The sequence below is a fragment of the Salvelinus fontinalis genome, chromosome 3 (assembly GCF_029448725.1).
Source record: "Salvelinus fontinalis isolate EN_2023a chromosome 3, ASM2944872v1, whole genome shotgun sequence".
Lineage (NCBI taxonomy): Eukaryota > Metazoa > Chordata > Actinopteri > Salmoniformes > Salmonidae > Salvelinus > Salvelinus fontinalis.
The window spans coordinates 8021010-8045685 of NC_074667.1; the positions used below are offsets into that span (position 1 = coordinate 8021010).

The window sequence follows — 24676 nt, forward strand, 5'->3', positions numbered from 1 at the left end:
GAAACCCCTTATGGATATAGAGCCTTCCTCTCTAATTGAAGCGTGTTATAATGAGGAGACTCTAGAGAAAGGAAACTAAATGTAGGACCTGCAGCTAGCCAACATCTCAGTGTGAGATCCATGTGTCTTCATTGCTTTTTAGGTACACACTCATAAATACCACTATTAAACCTACAGCTCTGCTCAGACCTATCTGGATTAATAGGGACGTGTGCGCTTGCGTATGTACACTGTGCATGTCAGTGTCTCGTACGATTACATCTTCTCTGTCACGTCTTAATGATGAAATGGGGAATGTTACACTAACCAACGCAACATGTATATTTGAACTAGTCCATAATGCATGATGATGGATCAACGATGGTGGAACAATATTGTTACACAAGTCATTTGGGATATTGTGATACAATACACCTTATGGTAAATACCACATTACTGCCGAAACCTGGCTGCTTTCGGTAATTAACATATTAGCATATCGTAATCTCAGGAATTTGCATTACAATCAGCATGGAAGGATTTTATTTTCATCACACTGGGTATGGGATTTTTTTTTACTGACACTAATTCACAGAACTAATTGTACTGTATGGGGAGCGGGGTGTACACACACACACACAGCAAGGAGTCAAACACAGCCTTTACAATACACACATGCACAGACACACACAGGAGTGTGCATTGGCTGAGAACAGATATACCAACAGACAAATGCACAACAATCCGACTCGTTCCGCCAAAAAGAAAGAGCACAGACACACAAACAATGCAGTGAGCATCATATTGCTGACTCCATACAGTAAGTTCTGAAATATTTAGCAGGAAGTGGACTGCTCATAACAGAGCACTCAGACACCACACCCCTGACTGAAGGTTGCGTGCGTGTGTGTGTGCGAGTGAGTGAGCGAGAGAACACCTCCCCCTCCTTCCCAGTGAAAAAAAATACATTTAAAAAATGCCCCTGTTGGGATCAAGTCTGTCCGTGTCCGTGTCCGTGTCCGTGTCCGTGTGTGTGTGTGCGTGTGTGTGTGTGTGCGTGTGTGTGTGTGTGCGTGTGTGTGTGTGTGTCCGTGTGTGTGTCCGTGTGTCCGTGTGTGTGTGTGTGTCCGTGTGTGTGTCCGTGTGTGTCCGTGTGTGTGTGTGTGTGTGTGTGTGTGTGTGTGTGTGTGTGTGTGTGTGTGTGTGTGTGTGTGTGTGTGTGTGTGTGTGTGTGTGTGTGTGTGTGTGTATACATGCATATAAGAAGGGTTGTGTGCGTGTGAGAAGGCGTGGGCGTGAACTAGGGCCACCCTCTTTGTGCACTCTGCTGCATTATGCTTTAGCGTTATGCTGTAGCGGAAACAGGGATGGAGAGGAGGTGGAGAGCACAGGGACTCCCTGCCTGGGTACTATCATGCATCTTTAATAGTCTTCCGGAACTACCTCCCTCCCTCTGTCTCTCCACCTCTCTCCTTCCTCTCTTTCCCTACCTCCCTCCTCATCCTATTTCAATATTCCTCTTTCATCTATCCATCTCGCCCTTTCCTCTCCCTCCCAACTACCATTCATCTTTCCATCCCCGTCCTCCAACTCTCTCTCGTTCTCCATCACTCCCCCCATCCCTCTTCCTGTTGCTGTGCAGGCGGGGGAGAGGTGCACCAAGGTGTAAAGTGGAGCCATTTTGCCTTCCGCCAGCAGTATGATGTTATTTAACTTGGCCTAGCACTAACACAGAGGGCTATGAAGCTGAAAGCAGTGTGGTCTAACACAGTAGTAACCCCAACTGTCCTGTGCTGTGACCCAGAAAAACAACATTTTCAATACAAACTGACTGAAGACATCAGCCTTAAACTGACCCACTAAAAAGGACCCATTCCAAACACAAAGCATAAATGCCTTTTGCATATCGGCACATTCTTTTCTGATGAATATGGTTTGTTTAAAATATCACGTTTACTTTCGACCAAGACACATACTTAGGTTATGCCACATTAAATTCCATTATATCACATGGCCCATGTTGTTATATGGCACATTTTAAATAGTTTGTTCACAAACTCACTGGTCAGTGGCTACAACCTTACACTTGAGTGGATAGCTAGGCTAGCATGGAGTTTCTCAACAGTTCCAGCTGGCTAGAGCTAAGAGCTTTACCCTATAGTGACCCAAAGAGAACCCAGAGTGGTCAATTATACCAACACTTTTAACAGCTGAGGAACGAAGGCTACTCTCTATCCCTCTCCCTCTCTCTTGCCATCTCGCTCTAGACCTCTGTTGATCCATCTCTCCATCCCTCTCACTTTTTCGCTCTTCCTTCCCCGCTCCCTCTCTCCCTCACTGACAGATTTAAGTGTTATTGATGGGCCGCTGGGCCTTCTCTCGCTCCTTCCTCTATCTGGGCCTTGACCCCTGCTATCTCAGCCTGGTAAGAGTTGGACACATAGGGAGCAGGGCAGAGGGAACCTGAATGGACGGATGGGGAGAAAAGGAGAAAAGATGTGTTGCTGGTATTGAACTTAGCGTGACTATATGGTGAAGGACGAATCTCCTCTCAGTATCTGTCTTTTTCTCAGCCTCTCTAGACTGCATTGTAACACTTTTTTTGTCCATCGCCTCGCTGCCATCCCTTCCTCTCCCACTTCTCTTTTCCCCACTTCCTCCCCCTTTCTATTGCTCGCCCTCTTCTCCACCTCTCTGCCCCCTTTCTCTACATCTCATCAACCCTCCGTGTCCTCTCGCTCATCTTCTTTCTTTCTGCTGTATTCAATATCATCTGAAGTGCGTTCAAACTCCTCCATGAATAATTGAACTGCGTGTTGTCAATTCACTTGAGATGCCACGGCCAGGAAGAAGAAAACAGGGGAATAAAGGGGATGGAGGGATGATAGGGAGGGGGAGAGGAGATCCTGACCAAACCAAAACACTATCATTAATTCATTTAGCTCCAGCTGCCTATTCGCTGGCAATGATCACAGAGAGGAGATTGTGAAACGCTTCTTTCATTCAAAAGAATTAGCTGGCTTGCCATTCGGAATTCAAGGCACATTATACACACACATACCTTGGTCTCGCTGGGGGAGTGGTTGTGTGTGTGTATGGGGGAACTCTGTGTGTGTGTACGTCTGTGTGTGTATACAGAGCATTCAAAGTATTCAGACTCCTTGACTTTCTGATATTTTGTTACGTTACAGCCTTATTCTAAAACCGAATAAATAGTTCCCCCCCTCAATCTACACACACACAAAAAAAATTGTGCACATTTATTTTTATAAATGAAATACATTTACATAAATATTCAGACCCTTTACTCAGTACTTTGTTGAAGCACCTTCGGCAGCGATTACAGCCTCGAATCATCTTGGGTATGACACTAAAAGCTTGGCACACGTGTATTTGGGGAGTTTCTCCCATTCTTCTCTGCAGATCCTTTCAAGCTCTGTCAGGGTGAGTGGGGTGGTGTCGCTGCACAGCTATTTTCAGGTCACTCCAGAGTTGTTCGATCGGGTTCAAGTCCGGGATCTGGCTGGGCCACTCTAGGACATTGAGACTTGTCCCGAAGCCACTCCTGCATTGTCTTGGCTGTTTGCTTAGGGTTGTTTTCCTGTTGGAAAGTGAACCTTCACCCCATTCTGAGGTCCTGAGTGCTCTGGAGCAGGTTTATCATCAAGGATCTCGGCATTTAAAAAAATATATAATTTTTCCCTTGATCCTGACTAGTCCCAGTACCTGCCATTGAAAAACATCCTCACAGCATGATGCTGCCAACACCATTCTTCACCGTAGGGATGGTGCCAGGTTTCCTCCAGACGTGAAGCTTGGCATTCAGACTAAAGAGTTCAATCTTGGTTTCATCAGACCAGAGAATCTTCTTTCTCATGGTCTGAGAGTCCTTTAGGTGCCTTTTGGCAAACTCCAAGCGGGCTGTCATGTGTCTTTTACTGAGGAGTGGCTTCCATCTGGCCACTACCATAAAGGCCTGATTAGTAGATTGCTGCAGAGATTGTTGTACTTCTGGAAGGTTCTTCCATTTCCACAGAGGAACTCTGGTGCTCTGTCAGTATGACCATCAGTTTCTTGGTCACCTCCCTGACCAAGGCCCTTCTCCCCTGATTGCTCAGTTTGGCAGAACGGCCAGCTCTAGGAAGAGTCTTGGTGGTTCCAAACGTCTTCCATTTAAGAAAGATAAAGGCCACTGTGTTCTTGGGGACCTTGAATGCTGCAGACATTTTTTGGTTCCCCAGATCTGTGCCTCGACACAATCCTGTCTCGGAGCTCTATGGACAATTCCTTCGACCTCATGGCTTGGTTCTTGCTCTTACATGCACTGTCAACTGTGGGACCTTATATAGACAGCCATGTGCCTTTCCAAATCATGTCCAATCAATTGAATTTACCACAGGTGGACTCCAATCAAGTTGTAGAAACATCTCAAAGGTGATCAATGGAAACAGGAAGCACCTGAGCTCAATTTCGAGTCTCATGGCAAAGGGTATGAATACTTATGTAAATAAGGTATATTTTATTTAAATGTGTACATTTGCAAATATTTCTAAAAACCTGTTTTCGCTTTGTCACTATGGGGTATTGTGTGTGGATTCATGAGGAAAAATGTATGTTTTATCAATTTTATAATAAGACTGTAACGTAACAAAACATGGGAAAAGTCCAGGCCTCAATACTTTCCGAATGCACTGTATGTCTCTGCCACCCACCTCCAACTCCTGCTCTCTCTGCAAGGCGAACTGTTTGAAAGACTTGACGATGATGCCAGCGTTGGAGCAGTCGTAAACGAAGATGGAGGGGCTGCCCATCCACGTCTGGAGGTCGTACACAGACAGAGGGATGTACTGGGTGTAGTTCTACAGGACAGACAGGATGGGGGTTATTAAACATTTTGGTAGACAACATTAGATGCCATGTTATAGCCACCTACCAGCAAATAGAAATGTTCTCTGTACTACTAGCAATTATTTGTTCAACCTTGTCCAAAATGAGTTTAAGATGTTGCCAGATCCTTCAATCCTCTTTCAATACTAACATTGAAAGAAAGAGGGGGAGATTTGGTTTTAACTGTACATCTGCGTTCCAATTCACTTTCTGGATTGGATGTGGGGAAGCAATGAAAGTCCTGGTGCTGTTTCTGACTACTATACTGGGAGATACTCTGTGGTGGTGGTTTTAGGAGGTGCACCAGAGGGATCAATGGGGCCTTGGCACACCGTAGCAGACAGTAGGCAGCAGGGCTTGTTTTATAGGAGTCATCATTAAGGGGAATAAAGAGAGGAAGAGGAGAGGAGGAGAGGCTCTGGGGTGTACTGGGGAGAGGCAGCGCCCAAACCAAGACAGGAGCAGTGTGTCATTTAGAGTGGGTGCTTCCTTGTGTGAGTTGTCCATAAAATAATGTATTTCTATAATAACTATTTTGGTTGTTGGTGAGGGGGGTGTGTGTGTGGGATAACTTGTTTAAGTCTAATATCAGTGGAGCCAATGGACCTGTTAGTGTGTTTGTGTTCATGTGTATTCAACGATTGGACTTTATTTGTGAGTCAGTGTGATTGTAGAGGCAGAAGTCATCATTGGATATATATATATATATATATTTAAATTTCTGCATGTGTGTGTTTCTCTCACCTTGTTGAAGACCCAGATCTCTCCGTTGACGGTGGGTCGGGGGACCCCGTGTCCATTGTAGTGGAAGAGGACACGCTCCTCCTTGGCGTTGCGTCTCAGGGACGTACACAGCTTCTTCACCTCGTCTACAGTGGGGTCCAAACTCTGCTTGTAACGTGCCTGAGCGAGAGAGAGAGAAACCGAGAGAAAGAGTGGAAGAGCATTAACATCATTTGATATTGTGTTCTGTTATCACGCTGCTACAACTACCTGCCCCTCATTTGATCTGACAACATGCTTTCGATGAGAGGAGAGAGAGAAGGAAAGAGACGCATTTCAGTTTGAGAGTGTGGACAGACACATACACCATAGTTTAAAGTGTATCGATTAATAGACGGACGCGAGTGTAGAAATATGAAAAGGGGGTGAAACAAGAAGCAGGCCAAAAACAAACAGGTCTTTCCAATTTAACTCCCTCCTCTTTCATTCATCATTAAACAACTTTGGAGAAACAGAGAGCATGTGGATTGACCGTCCTTCCAGGCCAATGCCTCGAGGACTAGAAATAACTAGATACAACTGAATAGCGCTGCTGAAAGTAGGTTAGGGCTATGGGCGATGTCTTTTGGTTCTATTTGAATAATATTTTTCTATGAGAAAGGAGGTGTATTTGCGTCATTGCTATCCTACCTGGGGAGAATAGAATAGGCTATTGTGCTTGCTGTAATAGGTTTCAGTGGCATATTTAAATAATGCTCCTGCTGCCTTTAATTATGGAAACAGGCCTCGAGGTCATTTAGCAATGAGAGCAGTGGGACAATGGCCTGCTTTGTGTGTACACATCGTCATACAAAAATAGACTGTCCGCATCCTGTACAATGGATTAAAGTGAGTAATAAGAAATCTTTTTTTTTTTTTTTTTTTTTTTTTAGTGCCTCAACTATGTTTTACCTCAAGCGTCCTTTTGGAAGTTTTTCTTGGTAAGCCGCACATTATTACATCAACCTAGTACAAACCCGTTCCCATTCAACCTAGTACGAACCCGTTCCCATTCAACCTAGTACGAACCCGTTCCCATTCAACCTAGTACGAACCCGTTCCCATTCAACCTAGTACGAACCCGTTCCCATTCAACCTAGTACGAACCCGTTCCCATTCAACCTAGTACGAACCCGTTCCCATTCAACCTAGTACGAACCCGTTCCCATTCAACCTAGTACGTACCCGTTCCCATTCAACCTAGTACGTACCCGTTCCCATTCAACCTAGTACGAACCAGTTCCCATTCAATCTAGTACGAACCAGTTCCCATTCAACCTAGTACGAACCAGTTCCCATTCAACCTAGTACGAACCAGTTCCCATTCAACCTAGTACAAACCAGTTCCCATTCAACCTAGTACAAACCAGTTCCCATTCAACCTAGTACGAACCAGTTCCCATTCAACCTAGTACGAACCAGTTCCTATTCAACCTAGTACGAACCAGTTCCCATTCAACCTAGTACAAACCAGTTCCCATTCAACCTAGTATGAACCAGTTCCCATTCAACCTAGTATGAACCAGTTCCTATTCAACCTAGTATGAACCAGTTCCCATTCAACCTAGTATGAACCAGTTCCCATTCAACCTAGTATGAACCAACTAACTTTTTTAATACATCAGTTCCCATTCAAGGACTTCAGCATTTAACCCACACAATCATTAGAAACACCAAGCTAATTAGCAATGAACCAATCAGTCCAATATGTATTTGTATTCAACGACGTCATCCAGTCTCCTCATTCGGCTTCAGAACACAGTGAGAATGCCTTGAAAGCTAAAGTTGCTGATTGAGTTTGGTGCAATCAGATAGGACCGCAGTCTGAACACTGCCTGGCGGATAGACACTCAACGATCCAATGTTAGTCCTTATGAGATTAAGTGTTATCAGCAGCTGCTAATTGTGTTAGAGTTGGGATTTCACAATCGGATGTACACTGAAATGTGAGTGGGGAGAGATGGGGCGGTAACTTGATCAGTTTAGGCTGACTAAACTTTCTTCAAGCGAGTGTGTTCGATGGAGAGAGAAAAGAAGAGGAAGAGAAGGAGAGAGAAAAGGAGAGGAAGAGGGAGAGGAGAGAGAAAGGAAGAAAGGAGAGAAAGTGAGAGAGTGAAAGCGCTTTTGTGTACATGTGCCCATCACACACTCAACTGCTGTTCCCAATCTTTACCTGAAGGGGGAGCCCTGGTACCCCACTGGGACTCTCCTTGCAGGTAAGTCAATACTGCCAGGAAGTCCTCCTCCCATCTCTCCTCTAGCCTCCATCTCTCTGCCTCTGCAGCTAGCTCCCAATGCCCAGCAGTGTCTGAGCAGTCCCATTGGCACTGAGCTGGGAATTTGATGTGCGTCTGCCCTTTCAGTTTCTGTCCGTCTCTGTTTAGTTGGCTTTATCGAGGTGTCCATGTATTGATCCATCACTCCTTACAAAAAAAATCTGACTGACTCCATTGGTGCATGAAGTGGTTCTGTTGTTTCTGTCAATGTCAGGACAGATATGGTGCCTGGCGCACGTCAACCTGAACCGAGTTAAACCCTGCCCTGTCTGCTTCAAGGAACAGGTACCAGGGAAGGATACAGATAACCAAGAACACGAAAAGACAGACTCTTACAATCTCAGACATACTGATACCGTAAGCTACTCAAATACTCGCTCTCTCACACACACGCACACACACATTTTCCACTGATGGTGGACCTGTGGGACTCGGGATAATCCCTGTACTAGAACAAGGAAAAGCACAGAGCGTAACCAACCTCTCATCCCTGATCTGCTCCATAACAATAAGAGCATATGTCCCAAATGACACCCTATTCCCTATGTAGTGCACTACCTTTGACCAGAGCAAGCTCCAAAGTGGTGCACGACATACAGAATAGGGTGCCATTTGGGACGCCACATCATTAACACACTAAACCTTTCCTAAAGCCATCTCAACACTGAGGGGTGCAGGACGGTAAGCCCACGAGGACATTAGAGACTAAACTCACTCTGATTACAAAGGAAAAGATGGATGGTATTACCAGCCTTGCATAAATGTTGTGTAACAAAAATATGTGACACAGAAAGATGAGATTGAGAATGAGGAGATACTACTACAGGCAGATTGTAAACTTGGTCACCAGTTTTTTACCAGAAAGACTGAAAGCTGATAATCTAACAGACTGAAGTTGCAGATCAAAAAGCATGTATGCAAAATAAAACTATTTGCAAAATCAAATTGTACTTTTTACATTTCTTTCTAAAAGCTCTAAAGAACAAGCAAGGATAGACATTGTCTGAAGACAGTCTGTATAGTTGACAGCAGCAGTGGCACCCCGACTTGTCGTCAATGAACGCAAATCTGTTGAGTGCTGTGCCTTTTCCTGTCATCGGGAAGGGCTATGTTAACATTTCAGCACAAATACTGGGATTGTTTGGCTGAGAAGGAGAACCACAAATCTAATAGGCAGAGAGAGAGGAAAGAAGAGAGAGAGTAAGAGAAATAGAGTCATTTCTCAAGCACTGTATCATCTTCCTGCTTTCAGCTGCTCAGATCAATACCGCTGAGGAGAAATGATGCCAATGGTTTGATGGTGCGCGCGCACACAATGAGCAGGCCTGTATTTCTGTTCACTTTCGTTGCATGTTCACAAACACACACACACACACACCCTTTCCTAGATCTGTCAGTGATGACGTGTGTTCGTGCGAAGTCAGCCAGGGGCTCCTTTACTTTGGGTCAATTGTCTTCTTCCAATTCACACCTCAGGAAATTGAAGAGACCCTTATGTTACTCCTGTTAATAGACACCCAGTCAGACACATTCTAGTCACAGTAAAGGCTATAGGCAACCATATAAAGAGCCATTCTATTTCTATGGAGGGTACTGTCCTTGCCAGACTGAGTAACATGATGCAAGTGTCATGACAGAATCATATCACCTTGTAAAATGATTTTAAAGAGATTCTCCGGTACTTTTGTATACTTCTTTTGCCAGTAGTTCTGAAAGTAGTGCTCATGAGCAAAAAGTGGTCCCCGAAAATTGAGACATACGTACAGATACATTTTGTGTAGAGGTCAACCGATTAATCGGAATGGCCGATTAATTGGGGCCGATTTCAAGTTTTCATAACAATCAGAAATCTGTATTTTTGGACACCGATTTGGCAACAAACAAAAAATTACACCTTTATTTAATCTTTATTTAACTAGGCAAGTCAGTTTAGAACACATTCTTATTTTCAATGACGGCCTAGGAACGGTGGGTTAACTGCCTCGTTCAGGGGCAGAACGACAGATATATACCTTGTCAGCTCGGGGATTTGATCTTGCAACCTTACAGTTAACTAGTCCAACGCTCTAACCACCTGATTACATTGCTCTCCACGAGGAGCCTGCCTGTTATGCGAATGCAGTAGAAGCCAAGGTAAGTTGCTAGCTAGCATTAAACTTATCTTATAAAAAAACAATCAATCATAATCACAAGTTAACTACACATGGTTGATGATATTACTAGTTTCTCTAGCGTGTCCTGCATTGCATATAATCGATGCGGTGTGTATCGTTGCTCCAATGTGTACCTAACCATAAACATCAATGCCTTTCTTAAAATCAATACACAGAAGTATATATTTTTAAACCTGCATATTTAGCTAAAAGAAATCCAGGTTAGCAGGCAATATTAACCAGGTGAAATTGTGTCACTTCTCTTGCGTTCATTGAACGCTGAGTCAGGGTATATGCAACAGTTTGGGCCGCCTGGCTCGTTGCGAACTAATTTGCCAGAATTTTACGTAATTATGACATAACATTGAAGGCTGTGCAATGTAACAGGAATATTTAGACTTATGGATGCCACCCATTAGATAAAATACGGAACGGTTCCGTATTTCCCTGAAAGAATAAACGTCTTGTTTTCGAAGTGATAGTTTCTGGATTCGACCATATTAATGACCTATGGCTCGTATGTCTGTGAGTTATTTTGTTATAACTAAGTCTATGATTTGATAGAGCAGTCTGACTGAGCGGTGGTAGGCAGCAGCAGGCTCGTAAGCATTCATTCAAACAGCACTTTCCTGCGTTTTGCCAGAAGCTCTTCGCTGTGCTTCAAGCCTATCAACTCCCGAGATTAGGCTTGTGTAACCGATGTGAAATGGCTAGCTAGTTAGCGGGGTGTGCGCTAATAGCGTTTCAAACGTCACTCGCTCTGAGACTTGGAGTGGTTGTGTTCCCCTTGCTCTGCATGGGTAACGCTGCTTCGAGGGTGGCTGTTGTCGTTGTGTTCCTGGTTCGAGCCCAGGTAGGAGCGAGGAAAGGGATGGAAGCTATACTGTTACACTGGCAATACTAAAGTGCAATAGTTAAAGGTTCATGAAATACAAATGGTATAGAGAGAAATAGCCCTATAATAACTACAACCTAAAACTTCTTACCTGGGAATATTGAAGACTCATGTTAAAAGGAACCACCAGCTTTCATATGTTCTCATGATCTGAGCAAGGAACTTAAACGTTAGCTTTCTTACATGGCACATATTGCACTTTTACTTTCTTCTCCAACACTTTGTTTTTGCATAATTTAAACCAAATTGAACATGTTTCATTATATATTTGAGGCTAAATTGATCGTATTGATGTATTATATTAAGTTAAAATAAGTGTTAATTCAGTATTGTTGCAATTGTCATCATTACAAATAAAAAATATATATATATTTTTTATTTATATATATATTTATTTTTTTATCTGCCGATTAATCGGTATCGGCTTTTTTTGGTCCTCCAATAAATCGGCATTGGCGTTGAAAAATCATAATCGGTCGACCTCTAATTTTGTGCACAACTTTTTACTCGCTCACTCTTTGCTGTCTGTGCATCTTGCTAGCTCTCACTCAAATAGTGAAGGAACCTCATTGGCTGGAACTCGAATTGTTAGGGGGCTGGCCCACGTTGGGGAAAATGTAGTGAAAATGGCGCAGCACAGATTTCAGTAAACAGTCGCTTTCAAACTAGGGATTTTGTGTCTAATTGAGGTAAGACAATAGTTATCTTCATAGATAATGCATGAATGAACTACACATTGGCACATCCAGCCCAAAGTGAGAGGTATAAAAAACGTACTAGTCACCAAAGTTCCGGATCACATATTTAATACAGAGTGAGCTGTAAATACCGAGGGGGACTAGAATTGCTTTTTACAGTTTTTTTATTAAAAGGAATCAGTTTTCCTTGTCATATCCGTCATTGCATCCCTTTAGAGAGCTATTTATAACTTTCAAGAAATGCCCAGATCAACCAGCCCATGTCAGCTAACATTTTTAGTAAGGTTTTTTAGCCAACAGATTGTTATGTTGGAGTCACTCAAATATCACATTAATACACAGACATGGCTAAATGTATAGAATTGCAAGAAAATAAGCTTTAAACCTGCAGAATTGTCTCTCCACCAACAAGCAGGGTGTGAACAGTGTCATGAACAGTGCTTGTGCCCATTGAAACAGGTGTGGATCACTGGATGTTCCCCAATACTGGAAGGGAGGCCTGAGTGAAAAAGTTTGGGAACCCCTGTGTTTGACTATAATGTGTAAGAAGAAGAAAAGATAAATCATTCAACTGTTCATGAACCAGCGCAAGGCCAGCACTGAGTAATGACAGGTTTAGGATGACACAGATGACGCATCACTTCCTCGTTAGTATGGGTAAGTGGACAGACAGTTGATCTGGCGTCACCTTTTTTTCCTTGTTGTCAGACACCCTGGGGGCTGTAATCTGCAGCTGCACAGTCCTGTGTGTGTGTGTGTGTGTGTGTGTGCACGTCCACTCGGATGAAAAGGAAAGATAACAGGTCGCTAGGATCCACAGACTTACCCTGCAGCCCTTTGAACTCAAGTCAATCTAGTGAGCAAACACTGGGCTTTGCCTGTAATGCATTTCAGACACAGGGCCCAATTCCCTAGAGTAAACAGACACACAGGCAATTTGTGAGGGTCATTTCTGTGTCAGTTGCAATGTGTAGTGGGGGAAGATAGTTCAAAGTGTGTATAGTGTGTTGGCCCAAAAATAATTGATGTAATAAAATGATTTTGTTGTTTGTGTGGGTAGGTGTGGGATAGCCTGTCTAAGCAGACTGATCCATTGTGGAGGCTGTGGGAATGGCACCGCCTGTCACTAAGACATGTGCTACTGAAATTGTATATGGCTATATTATGTAAGAGCAATGGTGGAACACTAATACAAAAGATATTATAACAAATTAGCTTTCTCCCGCGTTAGATAGCAGTCGCTGTCCGCGGTTCAGAAACACATCAGTTGTCTGTTAAATTGACGCCTTTTCCTAGAACATGTTGCTATGTGCATAATAGCAAAGTTAACCAGCATATTGCAGCAGAGTTAGGAGATGAGCAAACAGCCCTTGCCTTAATTGTCTAAGAAAAGCGAGGAGAGGAAACCAACTTAATTAGCGCTATAAATCAATAGTCTAACTTTCATAAATCATCCAACCATCTACAGTACCAGTCAAAAATGTGGACACACCTACTCATTCAAGGGTTTTTCTTTTACCCTTTTTTCCTACCCAATTTCATGGTATCCAATTGGTTGTTACAGTCTTGTCCCATCGCTGCAACTCCCCTACGGACTCGGGAGAGGCGAAGGTCGAGAGCCGTGCGTCCTCCGAAACACGACACAGCCAAGCCCCACTGCTTCTTGACACAATGTCCGCTTAACCCGGAAGCCAGCCGAACCAATGTGTCGAAGGAAACACCGCCACCATTTCAGCGTGTATGCGCCCGTCCCGCCACAGGAGTCGCTAGAGCGCGATGAGACACGGACGACGCTGAAACGGACGACGCTGGGTCAATTGTGCGCCTCCTCGGCTGCGACAGAGCCTGGACTCGAACCAGGATCTCTAGTGGCACAGCTAGTACTGAGATGCAGTGCCTTAGACCACTACACCACTTAATGCGTGCTGCTTGTGGTGTTACAGACTGGGATGATCGGGAGCTGATGTAGTAGTGGTGGCCAGCAGAATGAGCTGTGTAAACCTCCGTCCCCCAGAGGTGTGTCAGCCACAGGGGCCCACAAGCCACCATGTAATCAGCACATAACTCTGTTTGCAGTGTACACTATGCAGCTAGCCCCGTTAGCACCACATAACTCTGCTGTTTTGCTGTGAAGGCCAGCATCACATAACTCTACCATGGCCACTGGGCTAAATAGAACTAGACGCTACCATATATCTCTACCTTCACCGTTGTATGCTATAAAGCTAGCGCCTCAGGACCATGACGCTACAGCTAAGCCCTATGGCATCACATAACTCTACCTCAGACACGAGGACACAAATAACCCATAGCCAGCTCCAGTCTAAATACAGCTAGTTGGACCAGGAAGCCATTTGAGAGATATGGTACATAGCTCCAGTGAACAGCTTCAGAACAGAGGTCCAGTAAAGCGCTCTCTTCGTACGGGCTCAGCTGTCAGCTGCCTAATCCACCTCTTTTCTCTTGTTCTCCTCTAATCGACTCTGATCCCAATTTCTAGCTACAGCCACTGGAATTACAATGGGAATTGATTGAGGAGGGGTTGGAGTGGCAGCAATGCCAGAGTCCATTCCTAAAGACCGAGTCTGGCAGAGGCTTGGGGACTTCCGATGTGTGTTGGGGGATTGAAGTGGGAATTCTGTCCGGATACACCAGGAAGAGAGAGGAGAAACATGGGGTGTGGTTAGGGGAAGAAGAGAGAGTTGTGTTTCAGTGTAAAATTTAGAATGTGGGGCGAACAAGGGGGAATGAGGACACACACTGACACTAATCTGAGTGTGTGTAACTAATCCACCTCCACTCAGAAATAGCCTCTAATGCAGGGGTCTACCGGGCACACCGGTAGGTAGGTAGGTAGGTAGGTAGGTAGGTAGGTAGGTAGGTAGGTAGGTCGCGCACACACCTACCTCTTAGGTTATTTCAGTCACAAAGCGGATGTTTGTGATAGAACCCCTCCCCCTGGTTATGGTAAATGATGGGTCAGAAAACACACAAACAAACAAACAGGGATGTGATATGTGAGCCTGTAGAGGTATCCAGGTCAGGTGTCTCCTGGCTATTTCAGATCTTTCCACCTGATTTAGGGTCCATTGATCAGGTCATAAAATATGTCTCCTTCTGCTCCTCAGGGATCACTGGGTTATTATAAAGGTCCTGATCAATAAAGCCTCAAATGAGGGGAAGATACCCTACAGGTTTTGTAGTCCAGTGAGTGTTTACTGGAAAGGTGTGTTTTCAGAAGTGTAGTTCTAGTGTGCGTCTGTGTATGTCAGTGAGTGAGTGCAGTGAATGGAAGAGAGCCAGTGGTTACCGTATTTTACTATATATACACCGGTATTGATGCGCGGACCAGTTTGGGGTTTTACTTTACCAATAACAGTACTTCAAAGTTTGGTTTGTTAAATGTGTTACGCCACTCCGCCGCGTGTAATGTCCGTTTTTATAATTTACTCCGTTTGCTACTTGAGTCGTCTCTCTCCTTCGACACATACCAAACCCTGTACCATGTCACTCAAGGAGAGCAGTTGCAGATGCAACAAGATGTTGATGACAATGCTGCTTTACACTTTGTTTCTTTCTATATTTGTACTATTAGTTTGTGTCTGTGTATGTCAGTGAGTGAGTGCAGTGAATGGAAGCGAGCCAGTGGTTACTGTATTTTACTATATACGGTATATATTAGCGTTCTATATTTGTACTATTAGTTTGTGTATCTTACTGTCTGCAAACAGCTAGCTAGTTTTGTCTGTTCTTAGCAAGTTGTGGTTCAAAGAAATCACGCCGCTAATGCTAATCGCTAGTTAGTTGACTAGTTAGCTAGCTAAATGTACTGGGTCAGAGCAAATGTAGCTAGCTAATACAGCCTGCTACCAGTGCTGGTGAAGGCCTAGATCGGCATGTTGTTTGTGCAACGATATATCATCAATCAGAGAGGAACAAGCAAAGCATGAATATTTTAGATACATCGAAGCTATATCAAGTAAGAGAAAACATTTAATGTAACATTTAATTAGAGTCCACTGAGAAACACTGACCAACACTTTGGTTCAAACCCTGTCACAATAACGCCTCTCTGGCTTTTTCATTTGCTGTAATGCTGCATTCAATTTGGCCAATATATTCCAACTTTTGGTTGAAGTTGTATTGAACAGTATAAAACACTCAGAATGGAGAAGGCCTCATTAAAAACACTTAGAATGTATGTGTTGCCACACTAGGGTCATGCACTACTCATAAAGCATATCATTAGTTTAAAAAATCTCAAAAGCAGTCAAATATGTGAACAATATTGAGGTCATATCACCCAGCCCTACCAGTGACTAGCTATGAGCTAAATCAAATGTAACACCTCCACACTTCCAGGAACACGGTTAGGATTTCCTCTTAATGGAAGCGCGCAAATTCGTGTATGTGAGTGGAAGTGGTTGTTAAAGTGTTCTCCTCTCTAGAGCGCGTGTGAAGAGTTGGCTAAGTTGAGTGTGTACAGTGTTTTTTACGTTTGGTGTATGGGTCGGTGTGTGCTTGTGCGTCTACTGACTGGGGCGGCTAATGAGGGCACTGTGGAGTGTTGTCAGCAGTACAGCTGGCACCTCAACCTGAAGAACAGGGTTCTGGGCCAAATCACTGCTATGCTATACTTGTACACACACACACACACACACACACACACACACCCCCCTCTCTTATTTGCAGACATCATCTGACATACAGCCAGCCGGTTCTACTACAGAATAGAATGCACATTACAATGCCATCAGCTTTGTTTTCACGCACATAGTAAAGTGGTTGAGTGTGTATGCAAGTGTGCATGTGTGTGAGTGCAATTATGCTCAGTATGCACTTTGCAGTCTCAATGTTAGACACAGCCCCTAGGTGAGTAGTATAGCCATCAGCAGAGCCATTTAAAATTAAATGATGCCTCTAATTGTAATGCCTAGAAACTGCTTAGTGAATAGTGTGTGTGTGTGTGTGTCAGGTGAGCTCTGTGTACACCCAAGTGTGTGTCAATGACTGCATGTCCAACTCCCTTGCGCTAAACACACACGTCCACCCCCGCATTCCTTGGGCGAGCTGCATTGGTAAACGGCAGAGAGCGTTCACCTGCCCTCACGCCCCATTCCAGGAAAAGCAGGAAAAGGAAAGAATAGCCTGAATCTCCTAGAAGTGGTATCTACCCTGCTGATATAGAGACAGACATGGTGACAGATATCTTGAGATTGATACCAAGGACAAAAGTTCCATATGAGGCTAAACTCAACAAATTACATTTAATTCACCTTACAGACATTACATCTAATTCAGAGAAACTAAAGATTGCATTATTACACTTAAGTTCCACGAGTTGCAAAAGAAGAAGCTTAAAATAGCAGTGTAAGATGCTCTTGCCATGTGATGGGGACAGTGAGCAGGCAGACCTAATCACATTACAAGTTACAACACATTGCCACAGTGGTTCTGTTTTTAGGCCCACAGTAAGATACACCATGACGGGATCATCTCTGTCTGTCTACATCTCACCAGCGTGTCCGCCTCTCGTGTGTGTACCTTTTCCTCTCCTCTACCTGCCCGCTCTTTCTCCCTCTCTGAGACATGGTGTCAGTGCTGCATGCTTCAGTAATATTTACCCATTAATGAAGTCTGGGGCAGAGCGATTGTGTGTCTGGAACAGAGTCCCTTAAGCTCAGCCTGCTGTCCTCAGACCTCCGAAATAGGGCCAATACAGGGCAAGGTATGCATCATTCATTCTTCATCTACACACATGAAAAATATGCCTGTAGAGAGGAGAGAAGGGATGGACAGAAAGCTAGTAAAAAGGTAGGAGAGGGTGAGAGAAACTTGGTGGGGAAAGTAAGACAGGAGAGAAAATAGGAAGATATGGTGGGAGAGGGGGGGAGCTGGCTCCAGAGGAAAGCAGATGCAGTAGCAATGTTCAAAGCAAACCACTTGACCTTAACTTCCTATGTGACTAAATGAGATGCAATTAATTTAAATGGAAACCACTGCATGAATGGGTTAACTAGGCTAACAGATTAATATAATGTCAAAAGATTAAAGTAGGTTAAAGTAGGCTCAAGTGGACCAACTCAGTCTAACACTTAGATAACCAATCTATACTGCACAAAAATATAAAAACGCAACATGTAAAGCATTGGTCCCATTATTCATGAGCTGAAATAAAAGAACCCTGAAATTTTCCATATGCACAAAAACAAATTTCTCCTTTGCCAAGATAATCCATCCACCTGATAGGTGGGGCATATCAAGAAGCTGATTAAACAGCATGATATTACACAGGTGCACCTTGTACTGGGGGGAAATAAAAGGCCACTCTAAAATGTGCAGTTTTGTCACATAACAGTTTTGAGGGAGTGTGCAATTGGCATGCTGACTGCATGAAAGTCCACGATACCTGTTGCCAGAGAATTGAATGTTAATTTCTCTACCATAGAGAATTTTGCAGTACGTCCAACCGGACTAAAAACCGCAGACCACACCAGCCCAGGACCTCCACATCCACCATCTTCACCTGCGGGATCGTCTGAGACCAGCCACCCAGACAGCTGATGAAACAGGCGTTTTTCTGTCTGTAATAAAGCCCTTGTGGGGGAAACTCATTCTGATTGGCTGGGCCTTGCTCCCCACTGAGTCCCTGCCCAGTCATGTGAAATCCATAGATTATGGCCTAATGAATTCATTTCAATTGACTAATTTCCTTATATGAACTGTAAAATCTTAAATTGTTTCATGTTGAGTTTATATTTTTGTTCAGTATATTTAAATGAAAACCACTGCATCATGATCATGAATGGATTAACAAGGCTGAAGAAGGCTCAAGTTGACCATCCAGAAAGAGGGCCAAGGGCCAACTACATAAGGAGCATGAGTGTCTACCACCTAATGTTCCGAATCCCTGTCATACCATGGACTGTACATAGGTTGCCTTCCTAACGATACGCGTGCTTACTACAGAGATAACCTACTCATCTATCCTGCCCTAGTAGCTATCGGTCTTCATTAGGCTGGCTTTAGTCACAGAGTGGCTGTGATGAATGGCTTCCTCTCTACTAGGCTACCTGGCTCCAGAGAGAGAGAGTCAGTGTTCCAAATGGGACCCTGTTCCCTTTCTAGTGCACTACTTTTGACCAGGGCTCATAGGGATCTGGTCAAAAGTATTGCACTTCATAGGGAATAGGTCGTCATTTGGGACACACATGGAGAGTAGACAAGCTCAACACCTTCAGTCTGCCTCTTTCCGTCTCTTCCTCCATCACGCTCTCTCCGTTTCCCCTCAATCTCCCTGCATCTGTCCTGCTTGGTTCAGACTGCAGGCTCAAATCACTTGTGTCCAAAAAGCAATTTACAAGTGATCAAATGGCATTCATGTGTGTTCAGACAGCAGTCATTTGCTGACTGACACGTCTACCGCTAGTTGTTAAAGTAATGACAGGTGTCTGTGCAGTGGTGCTGGTTGATTGGCGGTGGTGCTTCCCATCACTCAGAAGTTGGCAGCTAGCTAAGGTGATAGTGCCTGCCATGGAAGTTTCCCAGGCACGTTAAAGGACGATCCAACTTTCAACCTTGCTCTGTCCTGCCTATTGATTCACAGTGCCCAGGCCCAGCCCTGCTCCAGTCAGTGTCCTGAGCCCACCTCGGCTAGCACACACACAGACCTCTCCTTTCCTCTTACATGTGGCCACCGAAGCCTTCAGTGACAGGGGATTATGGTCACCCACACACACCTCCGCCACGCTCCCACATATTGCCCTGTGTACGACGGCCACCGAAGCCTTCAGTTACAGGGAACAAAACAGTTCCCCGTCTGACCAGAGGACAGAAACAGTTTGAGGAGACAGACTGAATCCTAATCAGTGCAGCGACAGCGTGCTGACGTGTGAGATTATGTGAGTCATGAACAAAGAGTGAATCCTCAGCGGTTTGTGTGTAAATCACACCTGCCACGTCACAAACGTGTGTGTTAGATTCGTCATCGAGGGGTCTCTGAGACCTTTCACAGGACAGACACTCCCTCTAGTACTTTTATTACTACCCCACCGTGGGGTTCACCGAGGGCTCAGATGGAATCATGCTTCACGTTTTAATTAAAGCCCTGCGTGAAGCTTCCGAGAGAAGACCAAAGATGGAACGAGAGAGAAAGAAGCTCTAATGATCAGCTATAAGGCCGCAGTCCCACTTCCCTGTAGCAGTGAAAAGCAGATAATCCCGTGTGGCTTTCTCAACTACTAATTGTGTCACAGGCTCACAGCATGGACGGCAGTGAAAAGAGTGAGAAAAGTAGAGCGCGAAAGCCTGACACACAGTCCTCAGAATCTGAAGATAATCTACCAATTCTGAGACCTGGGTCTGCGGGTTTCTAGTCTCTTTACTTTTTGTCACTCTTATCGACGCACATCAACTGTTAGTCTGAGGGGTGTGTGAAGAACAGAAGGATACGTTGCAACCTCCTTGTAAAACACGCACGGATGGACGGACGGACGGACACACACACAGCTCCGCATAATAGACAGTGAGAAGGAGAGTCACACTGCACCCAAGGGGCATGCTGCTGCAGAAGGAAGGATGCTGTAGCTAAGTACGCAGCTTTGAGGAGGGCAGGCAGGACATGAACCTCCTTAGATCAGCTCTAACACAAGGCCAAGGCCAGACGCTCACATCCCTACATTACAATAGGATCAGTCTTAACAGTGTGATCAAATACAGGGTGTTTTAAAACGCACCTTTGAATCAAACACACCCGGGTGTTTCTCAAAATGCTAAATTGGAGCACGGGAGGGTCGGCGTTTGAGTCCAAATCAAAGTTTGCGAAACGGAGGGAACTTCTCTAATGCGTACCCGAATGCGCAGGAATATTTAAAAAATATATATTTTTTTTTTTATCAATCAATGGTGGCCATTATTTTCACTGTAGTGAGTGAAAATACACATTTCATAATTTAAATGTTGCCTATTCACATCTCAAATGTTAAACTACAATATTTTAACTTGATACTTTAATAAATACATGCCGTGTTCATTTTGGCATGTTTACCTGCCTACTACCCACTGTAGTGCCGCGTAGATCACAAGCCCATATTAAGTCAATAGTGTTAACTGGCTAGCTACTGATTATAGCTAGGTAGATACCCACGAAGAATTGGCATTGCTGTACCTTGCATAACAGTAGTTTTAGGTCATTTTCTGGTTAGCTACATTATTACAATTCACATACGCTGTATCTAGCTGATAGTTATGAAGTAAAACGTTTGCTGTATGTATATATCTTGTTTCGTCTCTATTGTTGCCATTGTCCTGGCTGGAAGAAGGTTCAGTGAATTGGGAGGTGTAGCGTGAGGTAACACGGTAGGGGAAGTTCAAGTGCTTCTCAAATGTTTTGTGCTCCACACTCTCGTCCTCACAAGAAAGTAGTCAAGAGAACATCCTCGGGGGAATGCACTGGGAGCATGGTTGTGTGGAGCACGGTAGTAATGCATTTTGAAAAATGCACACAGATCTCAATGACTCAATACATTTGCCGGTGGCAAAGAGAACGGCAAGGACAAGACTGGGTGGCAGGTAGCTTCGCGGTGAAGAACGCTGGGCCAGAAACGTGTTGCTGGTTCAAATCCCTGAGGCGACTAGGTAAAAAGTATGTCGATGTACCTTTGAGAAAGGCACTTATATTCAACCTAATTGCTGCTGCCAGTAGCTCTGGATAAGAGCGTCGGCTAAATGAAGCAATAAAAGCCATTTCGACAGCCTAAAAATCCTATACAAGAGGGGAGCTTTTTGTACTATTCAACATTCATTTCACAGAAATCTGTCAAACTGGCAGTTACAATGTCATCTTATGGCAATGAGCTGTAACTGAATTGTCGACACATAAAACCAGTGTCTTTCTGGCACTTTGGAATAAAGAGCATAGAAGTAAAGGCAGCCAAGTGGAACTCTTAGAACAAGCCCTGTGAGAAAGTGGCTTATTCAGACATCCACTAGCCGAACCTTCAGACAGGAGACAAGGGACCATTAGCTAGGGGATGGACTCACACACACACTAGGGATCCCTTAGAACGGAAGTCCCCACAGTCGCTAATTGGGGGAGAGCGGAAAAGCCAAGGTCCCCAGGTTCAAAAGCAATCAAAGCAGCAAATGGAAGGAGAAGCTGGTTGAGTGACAGATGTGTGGATGGAAAAAGTGTGTGAAATAAGAATGTGTGTGTGCGCAAATGACAAAGTGCATGTGTCTGATGAAGACTGCTGATTGAGTAGTCGTGCAGAGGTATACCAAGCTATGCGTATGCCTTGTGCTCTTCACTTTACTTTGACAACCCAGAGCAGGAGAACGTAGATGGATATTTAGGGTTCGGTCACAGGATAATTGGAATATGACACTTAATATGCACTGGGAGCTCGTCTGAAAAACGAGGCATTCTAGAAGCTCTCTGTTCCTTGACAAAAGACAAGGGAATAGACTGATTCTCTACATTATCAGAACATCGAACAAAGAACAAGTGCACTGATCCGAGACCTAGTCCAAGGTTGTGCATTCTCGTACAGTAAACTAAGGCGGCAAAATCTGGAGGGTAGAATACATGCATCTAGTAATCGACGGCAACACAAACTAAGACCAAACGGTAAAACAGCTTGGCTCACACGTAACCCTTTATGTTACGGTACACATGCAACTTTGCAGATAGCCAATAAAGAAGCCTCGACTGAACAGAAAAACCTTCAGACCTGTCTAGACAAACTCTTCGGGCATTGTGAGAGCCTACATCTTATGATAAAACCTGGCTGATTGACTGGATAGAGGAGATCGCTTTGTACAATGTCAACAGAAGCCTCGTCATTCAGCAGTACTGTAGCTTGACTGTAAAGCATCTTAGTTGTGCACCTCAATTAAATCTAGAATCGGCTTCCTATTTCGCAACAAAGCATCCTTCACTCATGCTGCCAAACATACCCTCGTAAAAAACTGACTATCCTACCGATCCTTGACTTCGGCGATGTCATTTACAAAAAAGCCTCCAACACTCTAATCAGCAAACTGGATGTAGTCTATCACAGTGCCATCCGTTGTCACCAAAGCCCCATATACAACCCAACACTGCGACCTGTATGCTCTCGTTGGCTGGTCCTCGCTACATATTCGTCGCCAAACCCACTGGCTCCAGGTCATCTAAGTCTTTGCTAGGTAAAGCCCCGCCTTGTGTCAGCTCACTGGTCACCATAGCAACACCCACCTGTAGCACGCGCTCCAGCAGGTATATTTCACTGGTCATCCCCAAAGCCAACTCTTCCTTGGGCCGCCTTTCCTGTCAGTTCTCTGCTGCCAATGACTGGAACAAATTGCAAAAATCACTGAAGCTGGAGTCTTATATCTCCATCAATAAGCATCAGCTGTCAGAGCAGCTTACCAATCACTACCTGAACACAGCCCATCTGTAAATAGCACACCCAAATACCTCATCCCCATATTTTTATTTATCCTCTTGCTCTTTTGCACGCCAGTATCTACACTTGCACATCATCTGCACATCTATCACTCCAGTGTTAATGCTAAATTGTAATTATTTCGCCTCTATGGCCTATTTATTGCCTTACCTCCCTACATGTACACAGTACATAGATTTTTCTATTGTGTTATTGACTGTACGTTTGTTTATGTGTAACTCTGTTGTTTTTGTCGCACTGCTTTGCTTTATCTTGGCCATGTCGCAGTTGTAAATGAGAACTTGTTCTCAAGTGGCCTACCTGGTTAAAAAAAGGTGAAATAAATAAATTCCAACAGCCCTTCAAACCATCCCTACATTTGACTTGATCCTTCTTGAATACTGAATGGACATCATGATGTTACAGACTGGGGTAACGTGGGATATTGAAGGTTACTTAGTACAATGTAAAAAATTAAAAAGAGGCCTAGTCATTCAGCAGTAGCTTGACTGTACAGCATCAATAACAATGTCCCTTGGAGGATGAAGTAATTGGTTTTAATTTTGTGTTTATTTTTCTTGCTCATCAATGGATCAGTAGGAGGACATCAGCGTCTGTTAGCACCGTGATCCTCAGCAATACAAACACAATATAAACAATATAGCAACTAGCGCTCCCGGACACACCGACATCGGCGGAAGACTCACAGCTATTGAAAAAACTGCAGAGTGTGTGTATGTGTGTGTGTAGCTATTCAAACAGCTCCATGTCGTAATTAAAGTGAGTCATGAGTGTGTGCGCACACACGTTGCTGTGTTTACCATGGGCTCCGGGCGCCAGTGACATGTGGATAAGCCCAGATGCTCACTCAGATTGCGGCGGCCGTCGCAGCCAAAACCTCAAGGACATCCAATGAGGAGCTGTCAAAAAGCCTTGTCGATGGAGAGAGCGGAGAGTGGAATCCGAAGGCGGATAAACTCATTCCTGTATAGATAAACTATTCTTTGTGTAAACAAACATCGGTTTTCTGAAAAGAGAAGACAAGGGCTTTTGTAATCTTCAGACACAGTGAATAGGCTGAGGGGACATGAAAGTGTGAGTTTGACTCATGCTGTAGAATAGTGTATGGGGAAAATGTAAAGGCCTTTACAGAAACGTCTGTGCAGACGTGTTCGATTATATTTTATAACTGATGCTCTGAACTGTTGTGCGATTCATGATGGCATCGGTGTCGAAGAAAGGAATCGTGACTCTGTGGAAATATTCTGCAAAGCTTTCAACTGAGCTGAGAAGCATGCCATTTGTTTCTGTACAGGACTTGAAATGAGGACCTTGAGTTGAATGTCACACATCAGTATTAACGGCAACTTCTTGCTCACGTCAGGTAAGACTTAAATCGAAGTACAGATTAAGGATAAATTTGCCCTACTCAAATTCTTAGAATCTATTGAAAAAGGTGCTACACCTAGCATTTCTCCCCTGTGGGAGATAGGTGAATCGCAACAGCACTAGGCTGCATTCAAAATAAATCTTCCCCTCCCCTGCATCCCATTTCCCTGTAACATGGCGGAGACTTGGGCTTGAGCCTTTTACTTTCGGT

The 24676-nt window shown here is 44.2% G+C and overlaps 1 protein-coding gene across 7 annotated transcripts in view; it reads right to left on the bottom strand.

The window, feature by feature from the left end:
• LOC129837819 (regulatory-associated protein of mTOR-like) overlaps positions 1 to 24676 on the bottom strand; it is a 180472-nt gene that overhangs the window by 115369 nt on the left and 40427 nt on the right. For all 7 annotated transcript variants that reach the window (XM_055904315.1, XM_055904299.1, XM_055904293.1 and 4 more), the window contains exons 5-6: positions 5611 to 5769; positions 4692 to 4838 (exon numbers count right to left, since the gene is read on the bottom strand). In XM_055904315.1, coding sequence (XP_055760290.1) covers positions 4692 to 4838; positions 5611 to 5769 — 306 coding nt within the window. The remainder of the gene's footprint in view (positions 1 to 4691; positions 4839 to 5610; positions 5770 to 24676) is intronic.